General features: G+C 37.6%; 1 protein-coding gene across 37 annotated transcripts in view; it reads right to left on the bottom strand.

Annotated features, from left to right (window-relative positions):
* Positions 1 to 3,860: 3,860 nt before the first annotated feature.
* The window catches only part of NRXN3 (neurexin 3), a 998,348-nt gene continuing 977,007 nt past the window's right edge, over positions 3,861 to 25,201 (bottom strand). For 9 of the 37 annotated variants that reach the window (XM_054066529.1, XM_054066530.1, XM_054066531.1 and 6 more), the window contains one exon: positions 3,862 to 6,872. In XM_054066529.1, the coding sequence (XP_053922504.1) occupies positions 6,571 to 6,872 (302 nt within the window). In that variant the 3' untranslated portion in view covers positions 3,862 to 6,570. 37 annotated transcript variants of the gene reach the window in all.

Raw genomic sequence — 25,201 nt, 5'->3', positions numbered from 1 at the left:
GACTGCAGTACTTCTTAACCACCCTGGCAAATGTGCTCTCGGAGCCCAGACAGGGTCCCTCTAGGAAGCTGAACAGCAGGCAATAGTCTTTCTTCATGCTTCTTTCTTCACATGCTCACTGAAGAAGATCCAGTGATACTGACAGCTGGAAGGCAAGTCTTGGTGCTGGGAAAAGCAGCAATTTGTTGTACTGCAAGACAAACACCTTCTAGTGAGCCAGTGCCACACTTGGCAGCCAGGGACAATGTATGATAAAATGGGAACAGCTGCATGTAAGTGCTCTTAAGGCACTTGACAGGACTTTGTGATCCTGCACGCCCCTTCCAGACTGATAACTTTAAAAACTGTGTCTCCATAAAAACAGCGTGCTCAGCTTTGGCTTTAAGTGTCAATTCACATGCATTAATTGTAATTCATGTGTTTCTCTTTCTTTCTTGGAAGTTAGAACCACCTTATGACTAAAGATATTTACACTATGGAATTGAAAGGGAGAGATATTTGGGTTTTAATCATTATCACAAAACGGTCTGATTGGTATTTTCTCACTTCTTGTGGAAGAAAAGCAGCCAGGCATGGGAAATGCAGAGGAAAGTAGCATCTCCGACCTACCCTCCCAGGCCAGATGAATGGACAGAAACAAGTGGAAAAGGAACCAGCATCAAAGCTGCTCCTCCCTAGTCTTTTTCTGTAATACTAGAACTGGGAAGGCGAGGCTATGTAAATGATCTTCATGAAGTGTCTAAGCATCTGTAAAGAACTCCTACAACTGTGCAATAAGCAGTGATGTGCTGAACAATTTTGTGAAGAGGAGAATTCGGCATCTAAGATGGGTCTTCAAAAAGTGGGTTGTTGCTTACTGGGAGAAAATGCTGAGAAAAAGAGCAACTGCTAAGCCCTGGTCCTTGAAAAGAGCTATATCCCTGTCTCAGTGATGGTAGTAATGCAATTTTTTTCTGCTCCAGATTTTGCAGATATTGGAGTGACTCCAGCAAAGGCCCATGAAGATAACTAGGGGATCAATGCAGCTGTTGTACAAGGAGAGTCTGAGAGAGCTGGGATTGTTCAGCGTGGAGAAAAGGCAGCATATGGGAATCTTAGCAATATGTATGAATACCTGAAAGGAGGTTGTAAGGAAGAGGGAGAAAAGCTTTTCTCAACAGTACTCAGAAAAAAAGGTAAGAGGGAATGGGCACATATTAAAAAACCTTAAATTTCATCTAACCATGACAAAAATTGTTTACAATATGGTGGACAACTAGAATAGGCTGTCAAGAGGGGCTGTGAGGTTTACATGTGAAGATATTAAAAACCTTACTGGACGCAGATCTGGGAGACCTGTAGCCGACCTTGATTTGGGGAGGTATCACAGAATCATGTAAGCTGGAAAAGGCCTCTAGGATTATCAAGTCCAACTGTAAACCTAACACTACCAACTCCAGCACTGAATCATGCCCCTAAGACACCCTTTTCTACAACCTCCTTTAAGATAGTTGTAAAGAGAGATAAGGTCTCCCCTCAACTTCCTTTTCTCCAGACAAAATAGCCCCAGTTCCCTCAGCAGCACTTTGTAAGACCCTTCACCAGCTTTCTTGCTCTTCTTTGGATACGCTCCAGCATCTCAATGTCTTTCTTGCAGTGAGGGCTCCAAAAGTGAACACAGTATTTGGTGTGCAGCCTCATCAGTGCCCAGTACAGGGGAATGATCACTTCCCCAGTCCTGCTGGCCACACTATTTCTGATACATGCCAGGATGCTGTTTGCCTTGTTGGCCACCTGAGCACACTTTTGGCTCATGTTCAGCCAGCTGTCAACCAATACTCCATGTTCTTTTCTGCCAGGCAGCTTCCCAGCCATTCATCCCCAAGCCTGTAGTGTCACATGGGGTTGTTGTAACCCAAGTGTAGGACGCAACACTTAGTCTTGTTGAACCTCAACAGGTATTGTTCGGACTATGGATGGTCTCCAGGGATTCTTTTCAACATCAACAATTCTGTGATCATTCAAATACCCATGATAATCACAAGCCTTTTATGCGACAGAGAAGTCTGCTTTCTGACACTTTCATTTATCCTAAGTAATAAAATGTTCATTAGATGAGACAGAAAATGAAAAAAAGTGACTATAGCCAGAGGGTTAGGGTAAATCAGGTTGAAATTTCTTTCTTCACATAATAGTTCATAATGATATGAAGTATAACAGGTTTCAAGAAAAGTATCAAGAAAAAAGATTAAAATGCTTTTCTCAGAATACCAACTACTTGGTGATAAGTAATTTTTCTGCAACATTAGAAGAGGCAACTAAGTTCAACCTAGATCTCCCATATGCCAGCTGGCTGCTACAGTACTAGAAAAACTAGGTACCAGGCATCACCCACGACTTTTGTGATTTTTGGAGGGGAACGATAGTGGAGTTTAGACTGGAACTTGTGGGTTTGAAACTTATGAGGATCTCTAAGGTGTTAGAACACGATTCACAAAAGAACTAAACTCAGTAAAATAAAAACCCCACACCCCCTCACGTATACATAAACATACATATTCTCACTCATGCAAATATGAGCAAAAAATAATGCAGAAAATCACAGGGAATACCTGAACAATCACTTTATCCTGAATCTAATTTGGTTGTAAATGAAACCTGCGGAAAACACTGTGCCAAAGTGCTGTGGATTCTGACTAGGGAAAAAAAAAAGAAAAAAATATGAAGTCATATTTGGTTAAAAAAGGGCTGTGAACCACTCATTTGGCTGACCTTCAGATGCTTCTCAAAAGTCAGATCTTGCAGGCAGCTTGAGAAGGTCCAGTCTGAAAAAATATCCTACTACCTTGAACTAAAGTTCTGCAGAATTTGCTAAAGACAGAAAAAACAGTGTCTATTTTGCAAGATGGCCAGAATTACAATAGACTGTAATGCTCAGCAGGACAACAAAGCACAGACAGCAGCTGTAATAGGGGTTTTGGGAGCCTCAGAGCCTACCTGAAAGGAATTGAGCACTCAGACTATCTACTTTAGGTACCTAAGTATGTTCCACAGCACCCAAAGTAAGAAAACCATGCTCTTTAGCTAGTGTGTAGAGAGTTACAGATAAATTCAGAGAACCTCATATAAAATGATGTGAACATTTTTCTGCATCACATTGGCTAGTCAGATTCCAAGAGGGATGCAGTTGCTGTGGCACATCAAATATAAGATTCTTGGTCACAGGAGAGGAATACAGAATCCTGTAAACATCATGGGAAGAGCAGCATGCTTCAAAGGGAGACTGAAAACATGCAATACATTAGAAAGGCCACATTAAGTCAATGTCCTAGGTATGCAGCTGCAAATATCTGGCTAAAAAGGAACTACTGAGGCTGGGACAGGCCCTAAATCTTATCCCTCAAGTACCTGGAACATCTGTGCTGAAAGCAGACCTTTTTTGCCCTAAGAATCTAAACCTACAGGCTCCTCTTAGAGGTAAAATGGTTATGTTTTGCTTTCAAATACTCTTAAGACTTGGGTCATGGAAAGAGGCAAATCAATAACCTCTTTTATACAAAAGGCTAGTGGCAAAGGCATTGTCAGATGTAGTTCTGACTTTTAACTGAGGTCACTGAAACCCATATTCCAGAGAACTACTCTCTTACCCACTGAGGTGGTGGTGGGAGACAAGGGGATGGGAGTGGTGTGTGGTAGACCCCACACTCAAGTTGTAAATATGCAAGGAAAGAATTATCGTTCATTTGACTAAAGAAAGAATGTAAATACGAACATGACCCTGGTAGACAGACACTCCTCTGGGATGGAACAGTCTGCTTCGCAGACTACTTTTTATCTTTAAAGATTTGGAATTTCCTTTAATTCTTTCAGAAATAAAAATCCAGCAACGTCCAGGGCTTTGGGAAGAACATTTTATTGCTAAGCATATCTTTAAACAAAATGCAAATAAGAAAAGAAAAAGAATCATAAAGGAAGAAGAAAAGAAAGGTGGAAAAAAGCAATAACATCACAATAACTCAAAAAAAAAATCTTAAGGTTGTCCATAAAGCAACAGGGATATGGTAGAAGCCCACATACAGAAATGCACGTTCCCAAAAACTATCCAGTAGAAACTTACACAAAAAAGGAAAGTGTAATTTTTTTTCCCTTAACTTAAAAAAGGAAAGCAAAAAGGAAAAGAAGAAAGAAAGCAGGAAATCATTTCACAAGACTCCAAGACTCCAAGAACAGCAATCTTTTACAGACATCAAGATATAATCAACTTTATATAGTTTCGGCCAGTTAAGTCATCTAAAATCGTGCTTTCATACCTTTTTAAAACCTGTCTTTTGTTTTTCTTTTTAGTATAAAAAATAAAAAAGGAAAAAAAAGCTCAACCTCACACACACACACGCACCACACACACGCACACATACACGCACCGAAAATATTTGTTAACATGAAAGTGTCTTCTCTAAATGTTTGAGAAGGACAGGGTATTTTTTTGGAATTTAGGTTCCCATGTGCGTGTGTGTATTTGATGACACTTCTTCAAAGTCAAATATTCATGCGACTTATAAACACCAGCAAGAGTAGATTTCTAAACCTAAACAGCTGATTAGTTTTCATCTGTATACAGAAAAAGTGTACATTTCTGATATTCCAGAGTTCTCAATCCATCTCGGGTTTTTTTGTTGTTTTCTTCTCTGTCTCTCTGCCTTTCTGTCTCTCCATATTTCTCTCTCTAATTTGCTCTTTTGCACATAATAGGCATGGCCGTCAAACCACCTGGCTATTGTTCTGTACAGTTAGATAATCCTTTTCACAATAACTGGGAAAATGTAGAAAGCAAACAACCAAATTAAATAAGTTAAATAAAAACAAAAGACATTCTCAATTTGACCATAAAACTGTATATACACCATCAGGGTATCCATATAGAAATTATACTAGCAAAAAAAATAGTAGTAAAATATGTAAACAAAATTTCAGATTTTTTTTGACACAGGTAACTGTGACAAAGCTAAAACACACACTCTCTTCACATTTTAAGGTTTTCTCTTGTTGTCAGTTGCATTTTACTTTGTTCTTCAAGAACATTCTCATTTAACGTTAAGACCATAACAGAACTTCTGTTCCAGTCGTCCCACCAAACATACCATGATAAATATATCTGTGTGTATATATATAATATATTATTAAATTCCTTTTTCTTTATTATTTTTTATGTGTCACAGCAGCTTTATTTATTTTCTTTTATATAAAAGAGAAGGAAAAGGGAGAATAGGGCAAATGGAAGGACAGAGATGATCTGAAATGTCAAGCTACAAAATTAAAATATTACATATGAAAAACAGTTTTATGTCAAAAACCCTATGTATTCTGCATTCTTTTACAAGTGTTTAGCTTTTCTGACATTTATGAGTCTCGTCACAAGTTGGACTCCAGTGGTGTCTTTCTGATCTCTTTATTAAACTGATTTATTACTATTTTTTGCATGCATTGCAATCAGTCACAAAACCAGAACCCAGAGGAAGGCTCCTTTATTTTTTGCATGGTATATTCAGCTCAGAATTTTTAAGCACTCTTTTTTGAAACTTCAAATCCCTTTAACCATAGTTTGGCTGTGTTAATGCATACTAAGTGCTATTGTCAAATCAAGCCAATGACTGATCAGAACAGACCCAAACTCATCTTTTCAGTTCTATAGTTCAATTACAAATAGTGGAGCCAGATCCAAGGGAACTAGCTTTCCATGATAATTCTCTTCAGCACCACCCATCAGACACTTTCACTGCATTGTTAGCAAACAACTTACTGCAAAATGACAGATTCTAGAGACAAAACAACCAGATATGCAGCGTAAACACCATGGGTAGCTTTTGAGTTCATATATGGCAATAGTCTTTCTTTATTTATTATGGATTTTTTTTCCGAGATTTCTTCTCAACTCATGTCTTGGTTCACCCTCCACACCATTCTTCTCCACCCTTCCCTCCCACACCCAAAAGTAACCAAAAATACCCAAACAAAAAACAACCCAAGAAACCAAACCAAACCAAACCAAAAAGCCAACAATCTCCAAAATAATTTATTCCCCTCCTCCAATCTCGAAAGATTGTATGTATGCTGGACACGGCCAGATCAGTTTGTTCAATATTTTTTGTTGTTTAATAATGTTTATATTTTTTTCTTTTTCCTTCTTTTTTTTTTTTTTTTAATAAGCAAACTGAAAAATTATCTATACAGTCAGGGATCACGAACATTGTTAAAGACTCACTTGGAGATATGAAATAAGTAAGCCATGAAGTCTTCTACCTTTGCAGAAAGTTCAGCGGAGGAGGAGATTTGGAGACGTCCAAGTTGACTAACAGGGCAGAGCTGTGTGTGCCATCTCCAGAATGCTAAGTGTGCTTTATAATACATTAGGGCAGAGTTTGCTGACTCCAAGCGATGACTGAAACATTAACAGTCACTGCTGAAATTTTTGTTTCCCAATACTTTTTTTCCCACAAACAATATCTCCCAATCTCATTTGCTGCAATGGTTCTGATATTTCAGTTAAATCTCATTAAGTATTTATATATTTATATATAAATAAGTATTCTTTTTTTACACATAATACTCTTTGTCCTTGTTTTTCTGTTTCTTGTGGCCACTCTTTGAGCTCTGCTGCTTCTCCTTCACGAGCGTGCCGTTGCTCTGGGCTGAGTTGCTGATGTAGTTCCGCGTCTCGTCCACCTGATAGGACCCCTCGTCCCTGTTCCTGTACTTGTACATGGCGTACAAGAGGATGAGGATGCAGAGGGCGGCAGCAGCCACAATGCCGACGACCATCCCCGTTGTGCTGCTCGACTCGCGGACCACCTCTGAGGCCCCCGGAACCCGTCTGATTCCTGGCTCCGTGGGGTTTGCTGTGGGCACATTACGGAACATGGGGGAAGTGATTAGCGGGCTCTTCAGCTTTGTGCTGTCTAGCTCATAGGCAGTGGGCAACGGAAGCAAGACTATGTCAGGCTGGGGTTTGAGCTCACGGTTATTCATTTTGCCAGCTGGCAATTTGGGTACCATCCCAGTCGAGGACGAAGCTGTGGAGCGGATCAGCTCAGGGGACAAAGACGTGGTAGTAGTCCTACCAGTTTCGGAGACTTTGTTAGGTCTAAAGTCCTTGGATTCCCACTTGGGTGCGTGTGCTTTGTAGCCACCTTCGAAGATTGAAGTGGAAAGACTCTTATCTGTTACCAAGGAGAAGGTGGTGTAAAAATCTTCATCATCAGTAGGGGGTAGGTTAGAGTCAAAGGTTTCCCCTGAGCCATACCCAGATATCACCAAGCCATCATCATCACAACCATCGCTGCCTTGGTCCGACAAGCAAGGTAACCCCGCCTCAGAGGTCATGGACAGGGAATCTTTGGTGGTCTCAATAATGGTGAGGAGGGGGCGAAAGGTAGGGGGAAGTGTAATGAAAGGTGCACGAGTAGCAATAGGAGGGATATCTAAAGGGTCTTCTACAAGTAGAGGGATAACTAATTCACCTCCTGGTATGGAAAAGAGAAAAAAGAGAAGATTAGTACATTTTAACAACACATTTTCAACTCACTCACTTAATTCAAAGGCTGTGGAGGATTTGGGAGGATTTGGGCATACTGAAAAAGTGTTAAGGATCAGATTTCTCACCCTAACTAGGCTACCAACATACTTTCCTTAGAGTGCCTTTAATTCTTCCCTCCCACACTGCTTTGATGTCGATAAACTGCATATTCCATTTCCACTCTCTTTTAGCCTATGCTGGGTATGTACAGTGGAACACTGAATTTTTGAGGACCCAAAGTTTTTCTTTTTGAAGATACTCTCAAGTGACTCTGTGGACATCAATTTTTGATAGTGATATTTCTTAAGTGTTTGTTTACAAGACTGTTTAAATGGATTACTTTAGACTTCCATAGAGAGATGTTCTCCTAGAAGGATTATGTCACATATCTTGGCAGTTTTTCTTCCTCTGATTCTTTTCATATATGATAAAATTGGTATTTCTTCTCTACCATTCAGTTCTGCTCACCTTCCATAGCAGCTTCTAAGGCCTTTCCCTAAGGCCTTTCCCATTCATCCATTTCTTCTTGATTGTTGCCTTGTTTTATAGAATAGGAACCAATTACTTACTGGGGTCCATGAAGGTACAGAGTTCTACTCAAATCTTGTTCATCTTTTTTTTACTATTCTTTTTGGCACCATCTTGATCTTCGGTTCTTCTTGATATTCTTTTATTAAAGTTTGATTTAAAATTAACATAGACTTTATGGTGATTTATGACATAACTGAATAAGGACTCTGATGACCCAAATTAGTGCTTGAGCCCAGCAGCGCACTGTAGAAGTTGACTTCGCATCTACTGTTACTTCTTGATACACAGATAGCTGTGACCAGTGCTATTTTTTTGCTATCAGGACAGCTACCTGCCTACAGAAGATTAAAAATGAGGTTGGCTTATAGTCTATTCTTGCAATGTATGAAAAGAAAACCAAAATCTACAATATTTGTGCCTTATCACGGTATAAGCTGCAACTGAAACATGAAAATCAGTGCATCCTTTCCAAGATTTGGTTTCTGAGCAGCAACACTGCTACTTTTAGGTATGTACTCTTGTTTTGCCTAGATATTAATACAGTAATATGACTGTATTTCTGGTTTTAAGCCTATAGATAATTAACACTCCTTTGTTTTACTCTGATATGGAGGCATAATTAATTCTTTAATTAATTTAGTTCAGATAATTTAGTTTTCTGTTGACATCACATTACTGACACTTCTTTAGGGTGTCATATTAGTTTGGAAAGTTTGTGCATAAATTCTCTCTTGGGTTATTTTTCTTCAGCTAGCAACTTAAGCTGGCTGATTTAAATATAAATTGAAGATTTCCTCTGACACCATGAGTAGTCATCTAGGTCTGCTGGAAGGGGTGCAACTCAGTAGGAAATATCTCTAATGAATGGGGAATTTTTATTTATATTCACCATTGCTTAAGGAAAGATATTCAAAGGGTATTTTATCTTCTACAAAAATAATTCTGGCTTTTACTTACATATTAATAACTGCTAATGAACAGTTTGGCATCGTTATGATGCTGAATGGCACCAGAGTCAAAATTCTGCTCTCTTTTACCTGCACTACATCCTATATGCAGTTGTTTCCCATTCAATACTGCCAGTGATATCCTCAGGAGTTCAAGAACGAATATGGTCTAAAATCATAATATCTTCTAAATATGTTTAGAAAGCAATATATTTGAGCAAATTACATATTGAAGATAGCAATATAGTGAAAAAAGGTACTTAACAGTTTGATTAAATCTGGATAGCTGAACTAGCAATATGGCTTACTCTTATCTTTAATGAGAAACTAACTGGTGACACAGTTTAATCAACTGAAACAGTCATATTTATCTCAGAGGTGCAAGGGTAGCAATTAGGCCAAAATAACAACTGCGGTATTTTTACATAGTCTCTTAACATATTTTCATGCAAAGTTAGTTTTAAACTAAGATGCAAAGGGCCAGTTTAAATATGTTTAATTTTCTGACCTTCCTCGGCATGTTCATGCCAGTTCTGTTAATGGATAGAGGAAGAAGAAGTAAGTATCATATGCATAGAATAATGCCAATCTTTTCAAATTATGTATGTTAAAAAAACCCCAGAAAAATGTAGAAAATGCCAAATGGCTACACAGCATTTCGTGCTCATGCATTTGAGCTGTATTCTCTGCAATGTAGAAACTGGAGCATGTAATGTGATTTATATATGTCCAGAAACCCTATCCATGTTTAGATTAGGGCATCTATAATCTATGCAAACAGTTGGTCCCAAGATAAACTTGGACTATGCCTGAGAGGGAAAAATCATCTGTGAGTCTGATAAAACAATGAAAAAAAATAGTATTTAAGTGCACATTACATCAAATTGCATAATTCAGATATTTAAGTGCCAGAAAGTCAGGGTTAGGTAGCATCCCTTTAAATGATATTTTAAGATCAGTGTTTTACTGTTAAAAAATAGCATTCATCTGTGATTTTTATTTACCATCTGTGACCAAATAAGTTTGGCAGCTTTTAATTGCTCATTGAGAGCTTTAAAGTGCCTTTGTTCTTAAAATCTATTCTACTGGTACACAGCATCAGTATGTAGTCGATCTGCCATCCGCTTGTGCAATATTTTGGGCAGTTTTCATCCAAAGACAAATAATTTTGCTCCTATTAATGATTAATTTTCTTGAAAAAGTCATAAATATTATACATTTAATACTTCAACAATATTTTAATATTTCAATTAATATTTTAACATATATTAATATTTCTTTTTTCCCCAGTAACACTTGCCTGAAAACCAGGACACAATTCTACAGTTTTTGTTACTGCCAAAGACTTGAGCCAATGATGAAGACTGCTGCAACCATAAAATAATCATGGTCTTCCTGAAACATTAAGAAAAGTTGATAGAGTTGTTATGGTAAGTAAGGAGTTTCACATAAGTGATGGAGAGCTTTTTTGATTCCAGCAGGTCTTTTGGATGGAAGACAATGGGAGAGAGTCAGCAATGAGATTACAAAGTTTTAATCTCACAATATATGTGAGAAGAGTAACAACTTTTGAACCAGGAAGGCTGAATTAACATAATTATTTAATCTCATATCTAGTTTTATTCCAAAATGTCCAATGATACATACTATATTTGCTGTATACTAAAGAAATAAAGAGACCGTTAAAGGTCCTTCATTTGGAATAATGTCTCCATCAAGTAGTTCATTTGTTACATTTACTTAAGAAAACATACTTTTGGGAAGTACTAGGGAGATGGCTGTAAGGGTGGTAATGATGCTTTGAATTTTTTAGTTTTTCTTTCTGTCTGTAATGGAATAAGCTGTGAGATTGAAAAAAGTTGTGTGGGAGAAAATAACTTAGAAAAAGTACTTCAAGGATCAAAGCTGGCTACTGTTCTATTGGTATGTTAGGTATCTGTGCAAAACTCACAGCAAGCTAGAAGTTCTAGGTCTAATAGGATGCAAGCACAATGAATGCTTCGTCACAGAATCATGGAACCGTTTGGGTTAAAAAAGAACTTTACGACCATCAAGTCCAACTGTAAACCTAACACTGCCAAGTTCACCACTAAACCATGACCCACGTTTCTTAGAGTGTGTGATTTATAAAGCAGTTAAAACATCCTTTAAAACAGTGTGTTAAAAATGCCACTCAGTCTAAAGGGATTGCGTTACTTAAGGATAACAGAATGTAAATTCCGAAAATCTCCAAGGAAAGCATGTGAAATGTGATCACCAATATCTATGGGGGGAGCAAGTGCAAGCTTTCCTATTATGTCTTCAAACTGTTGCTTGTATTACATTTCTACTTGTCGGAGACACAAGGGGGAGTGTGATGACAGGCAGACAACAAGTTTGTTTGTAGGGGCAACCATCTTTCACAAATGACAGCTAAGGCAGCCGAAGGCTGTCTAGAACCTGTGGTCCTTTGATGGAGAAGTTGTGCCTTATTGCCCAGGGCCCCAGTTTGCTTTAAAGGTAAGCTGTGAAAGATTTAAAAGATACAGCACCGCTCAGTTGCCAAGAACATCTTATATGGGAGTTGGACCCTGAAAGGTTTGCCGTGGAATGCAAAGGCTTCAAAGATTTAAGTCTCTAGAAAAAGCTAAAGAGAAGTTCCTGAAAAACTTTACATGACACTTTGGAAGGGACATTTGAGACAGGATTTATATTTATATTTTTATTTTCTTATCTGAAGTTTTGATTTTCTTGCAGTATCTACCATTTTCTTTCCAATCACAAAAATAGCACTTTGCAGCTTTGAATAAAAGAGTAAGTTTTAATTTCCATATTGTTCTGTGCTTAAAACATGGCATGGCTGCCACCCAGTTTGTAGCATGGATTAAAAAAAAACATGCATGAGACATATTTTGTTTGTGGATCATATGGGAACTGTTTCCTGGAAGTTACAGTTTTTTTCCCCCCTTTTTTTTCGGTTGGCTGTTATGTACTAATTACCAGTGTTTACTGATATGCTGTGAGTTCAGGATTGCTTTAGCAACACAAAGATTTCAGAAGGATTTTCCAGATTTATTTTTCATCTACTCTGTCCTTTCTCTACCAAGCAGGGAATGGATGTTTCCCAAACAGAAATACATTTTTTAAAAAGCTTCTGCTGACAGCACAACACCAAAGAATTAACCACAAGGGAAACAGATAAAATGGTTTCCTGTACAGTGATATAGATGTAAAATTAGTCTGCCAATCAACAGTATGCTTACAGAAAGAAATCACTGAACGGCAAAGTGAAAGCAGCACTGAGAGAACTGGGATCTGAGGTGGGAAACCACCTGCTGAGCAGCCCAGTGTTCTGCTTGGCTTTATCATTCTTCAGAGCACTAGCACATATATTATTTTCACAGAGCTGTGCTTTTCTTTAAACTACCAAGACCACTGGGGATATAAAAGGTCTACTTTAGCCTTGGAGCTGCCCTGCTTTTTTGCTTTATGAGCATATTTATAGATATGTAATTCATACCTCTGGGGCTGATCTCCAGTAAGAGTTCTCTGCCACTGGAAAAGGCAGTGTGTTACAAATTTAAAAAGCCCTATGAACTGTGAGGATGCAGGGGACACCAAAAAAAAAGAAAATATCTTGAAAAACTGTAGCAGCTGCTGGCTTTCATCTTTAGAACCACAACTTCACAGGATTCTCAAGCTATCAAACTGATAGAGGACAAAAGGCACACAGAAAAGAAGCCTGAAAGATTCATTTCTTGATGACAGTAATGGAGGTAAGGGACACACCCTTATCACCTCTCTCTTCGCCAGCTGTGGTTGAAGACCTTATAAATGCCATCGAAAAAGTCTACACAACTCATCCATTTTGCAGGTACTTGAAACTCTGCATCCAAAGTTTGCCATTTGGATTTTATTCTTATGCTGTTCCTCTGAAGTGTAACTCAACTTTCAGCATGAAATACTTGCCACAGAAAATAATTCCTTACCTTTCATCCCTCTGTATCAACATAATAACTCCTTATTAAATGAGCGAGTTCATAAATTTCACTGTAATGGAGTTCTAGTTAATTCTTCTTTGCATCTTCTGGCGAAATTATTCAGAACATAGTCTCTTATTCGCAGGAAAGATGATGCTAACATGAAACCTAGTAGATGAACATTGTCAACATTTTCTACTCTTTGCAGTCTTATTTAGTTGCAAATGATGATCAGTAGTAAAGAGAAAAACATTGTTTCCACAAGGGAATACAGCACATTTTCATCTCCAATATCTCCTTTTCCTTTCAGGGAACTTAAAAAAAATTGGAGTTGGTTGAAAAGCTTTCTTAAGTCCCCTAGATTACAGTAAAAGGCATTAGCTATTGCAGTCCAGTCCTAATACAAGGTTCATGAGCAATAGGGAGGTAGGGAGTTTGAGCTCATAAATCCTGTATTATTGCTTTGCTGTGTTTCATTACTGTAAATTCTTGGTCACCTTTGTGCAAACAGTTTTAGTGAAACAGATATTAAAACCTTTCAGAAAGGACCTGACATATCTGCACACAGAATTCTACAGGAAAAAAAGTATTTTGGTGCTCAGACACTATGCTCTCTGAATGACTTGGAACATGCTCTCTTATATCTCTCATCAGTATTCAGAGGTGCTGATCTTTTCTCCCCAGTATCCAGTGATAGGATGTGTGGGAATGGTTCAAAGCTGCACCAGGAGTGGTTCAGACTGAACATTACGAAGCATTTCTTTTCGGAAAGGCTGGTCAAATACTGGAACAGGCTTCCTAGAGCGGTGCGTGACGTCCCCAGCCTGTCAGTGTTTGAGAGGCATTTGGACAATGTCCTTGTTAATACGCTTTAACTTGGTCAGCCCTGAAGTGGTCAGGCAGTTGGACTAGATGATCACTGTAGGTGCTTTTCAACTGAAAAAAGTTTTATTTTATTTTAAACTTTTATGATTAATTAGTGACAGCTTCCTACTCAGCATAATAAATTGTTCTGTATTCAGCATCAGTTTTTCAAGGGCCTTGACAGTTGAACCTGATACCTACTGCACAGCATTGCACTGAAACCATATGTGCTTATAAGGAACTACAGGCTTTTTTTCTTACCTTAAAAGCTCATTGTTTCATAAATAAATTAATCCAAATCTCTTTTGAAGCAAGGAAATTTTAGAAGTTCATGGTGTGACTTTCAGTAGGAAAGTGTCTGCCAAATACACTTTTTCTGGATCAGGAAGCCTGACAGTAGTCATAATATGATGGGTGCATTTACCTGATAAGAGTACACTTGAGAGTATCATTAGACTGGACATCAGGCAGATAATGAACAATGAGGAAAACTGATAGAAATAAAACCCTTTCTAGGAATAAAGTAGGAAAGATGTAGAGCTGCAGAAGAAGACTCGGACAGCTAAAAAATACTAAAGAAGTCTCACCATTTTTTTAACTTGACAGGAAGGCTACACCACCAGGCTACATATAATTTAAGTAACATGAAAGAAAGTAGTATTACTGGTGATTCATTTTAGGAAAGGGAGAGGGAAAAGAAAGCTATAAAGAGGGACCAATAAAGAATAGGAGCAAACTACCACAGGCTCCTTCACCCCCTCCTAAGCACAATACAATCTGGTAATTGACAACATACGAAGAGGACATAACATAAAGGCAAATACAAACCAATTAAAAAATAAAGAAATGAATTCACACATTTTTCCTAAAACAAAACCATATACTAGAAAATAAAAATGCCACAGCAACAAGGTCAGAAAAAGAAAAAAACATAACAGGTCATTCATTTATCAGCAAAAGAAAGATTAAAATCTACGACAACTGAAAAAAATGATGAAAATAAAAAAAAATATTTCCTTAAAAAAAAAGTTATCAAAAATACATAAAAATATTTAGAAAGCATACCACATTGATTTCATAACAGTCAACTTACATCAACAAATTGCCCGCATGTTTTTTGGCATGAAAGGAAAAATTTACAAAAGAAAGTTGTGTAAGAATGCTCTTGGACAAGTAGCATTGCCACATTCTTGTAACTTGCTTTTTTTCATTGTTGTTTCTTAAAAACTTTTTTAGCAAAATGTTTAATATTTCTTTTTTAATATAATTGTTTTACAACAAAGGGCGATACAGGGAGGCAACAACACATACATCCACACCACATAACATGAAAAGAAAAAAATCTTGCACCTTAACAAATTCAAACTTTTTTTTTCTGCTGTTTTTTGGTTGTACTTTTTTTAAATCTTATGTAAAGTTGTTAGCATATTACAGTTGAAAAAAATCCTGTACATTTTATAGAATTTAGTTTTGCTTGTTTGCATATCTACATATATAATGTTTTTTGAAAAGCAGTTTGTTGCTTTTTTGCCTTTTTGGTCAATTTGATATATATTTTTTTAAACATTTTCTTTTTTTCTATAATTTTTGTGTTTGTGTGTTTTAAGGAATGGATGACTGCACATAAAATTTTAACAATGCTAAAGAAAGGGGTGGTGGAGGGGAAATTATGGGAAGAAAAAATGCCTAGGGTGGATGGAGTGGGAGTGTAAAAATCTATGAGTGTATTACACAGGAGATGAAGATGATGGGAGTGAATGTGTAAGTCAGTTGCCATGTCCATGTAAGGGCGGTACGGAGTGATCTAGCAGCATTAGAGCTTCTGGCTGTAAGGAAGGGATGGGCAATATACAAAAACAAATGAGCATATTCATGCCCATCAACAAAAAGAAAGAACAGAACTCTAACATTGACAATCTCACAAACCCTAAGCTGCAACTTCTTCAACATGCAAATTACAAAAAATTAATAATTATAGTATTAATATTAACATTTTCATTAAGGTTCTCAAATTATAAAAACAGTTAAAACTTTTCCCTACTAAAAATAGCAGTAAAAATACATAAACTAATAATAATAATTATAATAATAGTAACCAGAGAATAAAACAAAAAAACAAGGAAACTAGTTTTATGCATTAGAATAAGAACAACTTCATCTGTAGCTACCCACAGCCTCTTTCTTCTAAGATTCATTTATTCTGAAGTCCATCAAATTTACAGTGGTGTTCTCAATAAGTTATATAATAAGTTATCAATGAGATAATAATTTCTTGAGCATATCAAATCACTGTTTTGAATGTACTTTCTGTGTTGGCACACCCCTTCCCCAGTCTCAAATTCAATTGCTCTTATATTCAGATTCTGTGGAGAATCTCAAAAATATAGCTGTGGGATTCTGCCAGTGAAGTAGTTCCTTAAAGAGGGAAATAGAGGGAAAAATTGCAGAAAACAATTCATAACTCTTTTGTTTTGTTTTGTTTTTTTCATTATTAGATTGGAACAAACCAAATCTAAGATAGAAATTCAACCACTGAAAATAAATACATGAAAATATAACTATGCAGAGATATACTAAAAAAAAAAGCAATAATGAAAAGAATATTTTGTTCCCAGTAAGAAGGGAGATAAGAACAATTGTTGGGTTTTAAAATTTTATTTTTAAAGCAAAAAGTATTTAACACACTTTCAAAGATGAGTGAACCAGATGCACACACTGAAAGGAATCGACAAAGCAGTCTAGGGACACTTGCTTCATTTTGATATTTTTTTTGTTAGCAAACGGATTCTCTTCCCTTCCCTCCCCTCCCCATCCAAATTTGTTTTCAGTTGCTGGCCAAAAATCCATCACACTCCAGTGTTGCTTTTTTTTTTAATAGATCTTTTTTTTTTTTTTACCACTTCTTTTTAAAATAAACATGGAGAGGAAAAAAAAAAAGGACGTGCAGTCTGAATGTACGTCATAAATAGACATAGAAAAAGATAGAAGAAATTGGCTGAGGTCGACAAATGGGTTATATAATAGCTTAATTTTACTGTAGGATGTTAATAATAATGCATGCTTAAAGTAAGTTGCATTTAGGGAAAGTAGAAAAACAGAACAGCAAGCAAGGACTTGGAGGGGGAAGGGTGGGCAGGCAGAGGGGAGGAGAGCATAGGGCGGGCAGGGGGTGTACCATCCATGCCTCTCCTGAAGGGGCAAAGCACATTCCAGTAGGTTTAGGTTCTCTGCATTTCTGAGGGAAGCCGGAAGGAGAAAACGGCCGAGGAGAAATCATAAGCTATGCTGGGACTTTTCATGCTGCCTATGAGCTTGTGTATTTTGATCAAAAGCCTAAAACTCCAGACTCCAGTCCTTATTCAAGCCCTATCTCTCCAGGGTATTCCCAAAATGAGTGATGTTTATTTTTGTGCCTAGTCAGGCTGGGATTATTCCTATAAGTGCGATCAGCTTCAGCAAAGGATGAGGAGTTAGATTTTTAGAAACTCACTCTGCTGCGCTGGAAAAGATGATGGCTTTACTGAATATTTATTTGAAGGGGTAAGCAACTATTCAGAGGTGCTGTCCAAGGCTACTGCAGACGGCTCACCACTTAGCAGTACTTGGTACTAAGGGTGTATGATTTTCTATAAGCAAACCTGCCACTGCTAGCATTAAGACTGAAACTAGTTCCTTCTAATTTACAGTTCAAGAAGATATTACTAATCAGTTCTACCTGAGTCTTACTAAAACTGGATCCCAAATATTATCTGTCCTAGAGGGGTCTTCAGCTTACTCTGAATTCCTTGGGCCTCATATAAAATGTCCATATTTTTCTTGTATAAAGACCATCCTCCTGATATTAGAGTACTTCTAAGAAGGAACTTCGGGCCTCAGCAAAACAATTCATTCTTCTTGATGTTTTAGGAGAGGACAAATGTTATACAGAAAGCTTTAGGTCCTGTCCATGATAAATCTTTCAACACTTTAGGTTTCCATCAGGAATGTCAGCAAGATCATTCCATATCCTGTCATAAAGGCCACACTGCCACAAATCAGTCAAAGTGGGTGGCTATCTTGAGCTTGAATTTCTGGGAAGAATGGGGTTATCTATCCTGCTGATGTGGCATGGGGTACTTTTAATGTGGTAGTAATAAGCAGGTAGGATGGTTTCATATTTATTAACACGAGGAATGATAGAACCTCTAAAGCCACTGAGAGATCAGTATTAGTTCTGGGGAATGTTAAATAAGCATAAATTACACAAAAACTAAATAACCCATTTTGGCTTTAGATGCGTCACTGCAAAGAGTGCAGTTTTAAGAGGAGTTAGATGAGAAGGCTCTTAACTCCTACTTCAGAAATTATGAGGTTGTGCTGACTACGAGCCCAGTGTATCTGTAGCTGGAATGTACCATGCCTCTGCTGGAAGACTGCAGTGGCATTATCTTCTACATCCCTCTGGAAAACATGTTAGGAAGGGGAGAGGTCTACCCAAAGACAAGGAATCCTGATCAGGGTGATCTTGGGAACAGAACATGCAGGTTACAGGAAGCAAAAGATGGGTCTGCATACAAAATTTTGGGGATTCATTTGTGGATCAGAAAAGACTGGCTAGGAATAGAGAAAAATGAGAGAAATGAGGCCGTTGCAGACCTCAGTGGGGATTTTTATTTGGTAAGGTTTCAAGGCTTGTGTCCCTGGACACCACTCCCTACCAGGATTCCAAGCTTCTGGTTTAATTGTACTTTGGGAGTTTCACAAATAGGCATTTAAGCTTTGAATTTTAATCAGAATTTGCCATGACTTGCAGATGGATTTTCAGAGTAGTGAAATATCCCCCTTCAGCATGTTAGAATTGAGTGCCTTCTCTTTGATGCAAAACAGACTGTAAGGCATGGATCTGGTTGCCAACTGTGCAGTCTATGTTAGGCCACTCCAGAAAATATTTACACCCTATTTGACAATAAATGCCTAACTCACTGCATGAGGGCCTGGAAAAGCCTTTTACTGCCTGAAAGACCAAAAGAACTAAAGAACCACAACTGTAGACAGAGACACTTAAATAGATTACAAGATTCTGTAAAGGAAATCTTAATGTTAGACTTACAAGAGGATTTGAAGGGTGCTAAGCAGTTCTTTCTTTACTTGATCAATACAGAAGTACTTGAACAGAAGCAGAGTTCTTTGGAAAATCTGTGTCCAGCAATTTCTGCTGAGGCTAAGGAAATCTCCTGCAGTGTTCTCAAAAATCTAGCTGCTAATAGTCAAAAATAGATGTCCTAATTTGAAAATTAGATCCCAAATGTTTACACATAAGGCTACGCAGCCAATATTTTATTACGTAACATTTAGCAAAATATTCCTCAAAAAGTCAAGATTAAGAAGTATACCCATTGCAGCCTTTTTGTATTTTCAAAAACTTGATGTAGATTGCAGGACTGTGAACAGAGGCATCTGTATCAAAGCTTACAAGCTTCTTGTTTGAAGGATTGCACCAAAATGCCTAAATTTTTCAAATGAAAACAAAAAATTGACATTTAAAAAAGAAAACATTGCAAAAAGTGCCTTGGTCAGCAGCATTAATTATAAAATTTTATTATCTCATTATTTGTTTTTAAGTTGCATTTTAAAATGCTGCTGAAGATAATATGCATTTCTGTGAGTGTTAAAGAGCAAGATGATAGCTGGCAAATTAGGATCTAGGGCTGCATTACTGTCCCCAGGTTTATGTTAAGCTCTGAACTTCAGTGTCTTCTACCACTGTAGTCCACCGGTTCCAATAAACTGACAGTTTATCTCTTCCCTAAGACACTGAACACCACGTTGTTTGAGTTCTGTGCACTGTAGCACAACTCTATCAATATACCTCATTATTATCCAGCTGTAGAAGCTGCTTCTTCTGACCTAGTTGTCCAGTAATCCTGACAATTCACTTCAGATGTCTAGGATTCCCTGCTGGCCTATTCATGAAACACTTTTTATTTGCAATATTCTTGTTTCTGTATTTTTATGTGCAGTAATTGCCAACTAAAGGTCAGGGCTGGAAATTGTTTAGTTTTTGTACTTTGAGGTTCCAAGACTTTCAGTGCTAAAAGGGAGCATGCATTTCATCACTGCATCATCTGGGCTCCCAAACTGCTGTTACCTTTTAAATATTACTTTATCTATCAGGCAACACCCTTTTAGGGGCATTTAAAGCCAGATGCATTAGGCAAAGATACTAATGACACATATTTCTAAGCAGCTGATACTATCAAAATATCAGTAAAAAGAAACAAATGAAGAATTTCCAGTGAACTAGAAAAGAATTACTTTTTTTTCTGTAAAATGTATACCCACAAAATAGAGAAATAGGTACTGTTAGCTATGCACCTGCTTTTAGCTTGAAGATGTGTTAGGAGCATTCTCTCCTCTAGCTAGAATATTTTGGTAGCAGAAATACGCGTGAAATAGATGAGGGGGGAAGAAAAGCCTTTCAAAAATCTCCATTTCAAACGTATGTCTGTACACCAAGTAAGAGAAGAATATAACAGATTTTTAGTGATTTCAGCATAAGATGAACACATACACATACAGACTAAGAGATCTGGTTCTCTCCCACCCCCTAGAACTGCTGAAGTACACTCTACAGCTGTTTAAAAGTTAGTGGATTTACCTCTTCCTAATATAAACACTAGAAATGCGAGATCAAGCAAGAAACCCTCCTAAGAGCTACAGATGCAGCATTGCTTTACTGATTTTCTACAACTCAGTCATTGAGGAGAAAATATGGGAGAAAACAAGCAGAATAAATGGGGATTGTTCTACAGGATGAAGTTGCAAAAGGAGGCAGGTGGGGGATTCTGGCAGGAATCTGGGAAACCTGGTGTTTCTAGATGGTCCTTCCTCTTTGTTATAGCTCACAAAACAGCCTGTTCATTCTTGCATGCTTTTTAACCTTCACCAGAGTAGTATTTTTCAGTCATACAGCCAAATGAGCACTTAGCAGAGCACAAATAAGAAATACCTTATAGATTAATAGGAGTAAAATATTAATTTTCAAGGCCACCTATCAGCCCTAGTCAGAATTATAATCTGTTCCTGTGATTCTCATCGGTTATGCACACTAATGTAAACCACAAAAGAAGAGTATTTGGTAAGTTGGTCCACTACAAAACACAGAGAGACAGGAATAGCCTAAAAAGAGAAATTGGCTATATTACTTCCTTTGCACCAGCTGTTTATACAAACAAAAAGCTTTCTCCTTCAAAGCCTATGGACATATATGAAGCTCAAAAATAAAAAAGTTAATCTATAGTAGGAATGTCTACATGAGCAGCACTGACAAAGTCCCCATACAATGTCCTGTTTGTTTTTCTGTGTAAGTTAATTACCGGGGATTCTTTATAGCAATGAGATAGAAAACTATCAAATATGAACGCACAGTTACAGCTATCAGAGATAAGGAAATCACAGGGCTAAACTGCTACAGCTCTCTGAGGTAAAGATTTTTTTGTTTTTGCCATAAGCTTATTATCTTTACACATTCATCCAAAGCAGAGTATTCCAGTGCTAAGCAGCCCATCCAATACTGCTGGCCTGAAAGTGTTCTTCCCATGTATCTCTACTTAATGGTCTCTTTCTCCTGGAAGAATGATCTAATATCTTTCTTTGATAGACTGAAGACTGACATTTGTAGTCAGCCCAGCTAAGGTGTTTTTTTTTAATGTAAAGCCAAACTTATTTAATCCTAAAAGTCAGTCACATGGGGAGAAGTATTTCTGAATCTTGAGGGATTGTGCAATCACAAACCAGATCTGCATACTAACAAACTCGGTAGCAGAACCCCATACAAGAATTTTAGTGGGAGCAAGAATAGTTGACTGTTTTTGGTCTAAACCCATGCAGCAATTGTTTCCCACATATTTAAGGTATATCAAAATGTACATAACATTTTTCCTGGTTGCAAACAAAGCACCAAGGGTATATTAATGTCTTCTTTCTTCAGTGTATACAACTATAGCCAGGTAAAAATATGTGGCATCAGTTTGTCCAAATGCTGGTGAATGCTCCATGACATTACTCCTTGGCAGTGGCTTTCCAAGAAGTCTTATACTGTCATACCATGTAATATTACTTTTCTAGAAGGTACCCAGGAAACACTCTCAAATATACTGTCAAATCACTAAGCATATCTGTACATGAAACTTACAACTGCCAGGGATAATTACATGGGAAAACTGAACAATGTAGGAAGTGTTTAGACTGAGGACATATTTGAACATTTAAATCCTAAAAGACATTTGAAATGTGTGTTTGCGTATTCTCCTTATCCTCTCCCCTTCTTATAAGTGTCACCACTATAGACAGCAAGAACCTGAGTTTAGGATTTGAGTTCTGTGACAAATGTTTAAGTCATGGGGTGGAATGTAAAGACTGACTTTGCTTCTTTCTTTGCCTTAAACATTTTGTCTGAAGGCTGCCCATTTGTGTGTTTGTTTTGTGGCACCAGCAATGAATAGTGGAGCTAGTGTAGTAGCAAATCTCCCCAAGGACAGAGCTCAGCCTGGACCACGACGCCTGGAAGAAGCTGCTGCTGCGACCACATGTTCCCAAGGAACTGCCACTGCCCATCGATGTGGTGATTTCTTTCCTTTTCCCTTCCCTGTCTCTCTCTCTTTCTCTCTGTCTCTCTGCCATTACCTTACGGTGTGTGTGTCGGATTGGATCCGAGTGACCTTGCTCGTGTTCAGGGATCAGATTGTGATCTAAACAGTTTGGGATCTGTTTCTGTAACCTTGGGAAGTTGCAGCCCCATGTCTCTGCTGTGCACCTGAGTATTTTGGTCTGTTTATGTTTGCTGGAGCCAGAATAAATATTGTTTTTGATTTTCGCCCTGAGAGTGACCTTGTTGGCCTCTGGATCACTGCATGGATAAACGACTTTCCCCCTGCCCAGTCAGGCCTGGACGCCAGCATGAGGCTCATGGGTCCGGGGTGTGACAATGGCTTATCCAGCTGTACAGCCCTGCTTATAATTTTGCTCTCCTTTGGGTTTTTTTATGTCAAAGTATGTTCTTTCTCCTGTGAATTAAGTTGGAATAATGTTATTCCCATATCAAAACTAAAAGAAAACAAGCCAAAATAAGAGGTAGTTCCTACAGAGGAAGTTAAATCTTTACAGTGCAAAATGCCACTGGGGAAGTAGCTAGCCTGGATAAACCCCTGAAGAACACAGACAAAATACCTCAGTGCCAACTGCTGCAGTTAAAAGGAATTATATAGGAACCAATATGAATATTTGATTTGTAATTTTCCTCATGCTACAGGAGTCTTTGGGACTCCAGAATTGAGGACAAGCCCTTCAGCCTCCTTCTCAGCCAAGAACAAGTAAAAATATTCCTCAGAATTAATACAAAGCTTACCTCACAGCCATGCTGAAAAAGCTAGGAAAAGCTCTCCATCAGCAAAATGAGCTGATGTTGTGTACACTAAGACTTTGTATAATACTTCATTACCTGTAGAGGAAAACTGTCACCTAAAAGACTGTTACTAATGAGAAGACCACTCACTACTAAGCAGACTGCTGATAGGTCCTACCAAACTGCCACTGGAAAGTGGTAGAAAATCCTAGGTAGAAATCCTGATATTGAGTAAACACGAATAAATACAACCACAACTCTTCCTCTGAAAAGGAAAAAAAGGAAACACCAACTTTTTGAGCAGTATAGTAGGTGGTGTTGTCTCACATAAGCTCAGAGGATGAGAGATGCTCTTTCCTTTTCATTGTACTAACATTTAAATTCACCAGAATCCCCTCGGGACCTCAAGCAGAGGTGTTTGGATGCAAAATGGCAATGACTACTAATCTGTGCTTTGAAGTCAATTCTCCTACTAGGCAGCACTTGTAACTGCAGCAGAAATACAACACAGCCAACTTATGTACGAACTTTCTAGCTCTGAAACGCTGCAGGGGAACCCTTTGTATAGGAGCTTTCAATGTGTGAGCTAGTTCTGTCTATCATTTGGAAAAGACAAGAGGTGATAGTGCTGTGATTCAGGCATTTGGGTAGGGATTTTTGGCAGGACTTCTTGTTTGTTTGTTTTTATGGGCAATTTTAATACTATCCTGGAAGTTCAGAAGCAAAAAGGGGGGGGGGGGGCATTTTTGCAGATCTCCCTTTGAAAGTTCAGTATTACAGTGGTGAAAGGCTGCTGCAGGCAAGTTTGAATCCTCTTTTTCAACATATTGAATGACTGGAATAAACTCTACTGTGATTCAGAAGCCAAAGCTTTAAGCTGTTTATCAGAGGTTGCACTATAGCAAGAAAGTGGCTGGGAAGGGTATTTGCTTTGTTTTCATAGCAGATTGGATTAGAAAAGAAACAGATCTCATTCTAGAAGTTAACCTACTTTAAAATCAATGATAATGATGGTACTTGGGTGTACTTCAGAAGCACAGGTAAGATAGCATGTCCATGAATAAAGCTTGAGAAGTTGGACACCAGAATTCTTCAGGTCTATTCAGATTTTAAGGGCTTTTTGAACAAAAAATTCAGGATGACTGACTTCTGCTACTGATTAATTCTGCATAGCTCATTGGTAAGCTAAGTGGCCTTGACATCCTCTCTCCCTTATCTTCACACTGTGATAAGATAATGTACATCCCACTATCACAAATGTTTAATTGTTTTCTTTTTTTATGGCATGTGTTCTTTTTTTCTTTTATTAAATGCAACTGTTGCTATTCATAGACCAAGGCAGGTCAGATTTTGCTGCTGAATCACTATTTAAAGTGATATAAAAGAGATATATAGTCAAGCAGTTAAAGATGTTTTCCATATAAAGGCTTACTGTACTACCCGAAATATTACATTTAAATTTTAGGGTCACATTTGGACCATTAGCTAAAAGATGACTTTGCAAAGCTATTAAACATCATATCTGAGCTTCACGGTTTAGAAATTCACAGGAGCATAACAATCATGAATACCTGTGAAATGAAAGTTAACTGCAGATCAAGTCTAATAAGACGGAAAGTTAATTAAAAGAAGCTAAAAAAAATCTAAGCATATTAGGTTTTCCTCTGCTATAAAGTAAGACGTTATATGGTTAGATTTTAATAAGAAAGTCTATTAGTTTCTCATAGACTCTAATTTCCTCTTTCTGCATGAGCCACAAAATTTCTCTTACAGATTTCTTTTTCCTGATGAATTCATTATTCCTATTCATATTCTTATTGATAGTCTTAAGAACAGTCAAAACAGAGATTATACTGGGAATATTCTGTTAAAAGAACAAACACTTTATTTGGTTAATTCCGCTGTTGGCAAGATTTGTAGCTTTGAACTTTGTGAATTAAAAAGGTGTTCAAATTCTAACATTAGTGCC

Source organism: Cuculus canorus, chromosome 5 (assembly GCF_017976375.1).
Source record: "Cuculus canorus isolate bCucCan1 chromosome 5, bCucCan1.pri, whole genome shotgun sequence".
Taxonomy (NCBI): domain Eukaryota; kingdom Metazoa; phylum Chordata; class Aves; order Cuculiformes; family Cuculidae; genus Cuculus; species Cuculus canorus.
The sequence above is the reverse complement of the archived record's forward strand: the minus strand, read 5'-3'. Positions and strand labels throughout refer to the sequence as shown.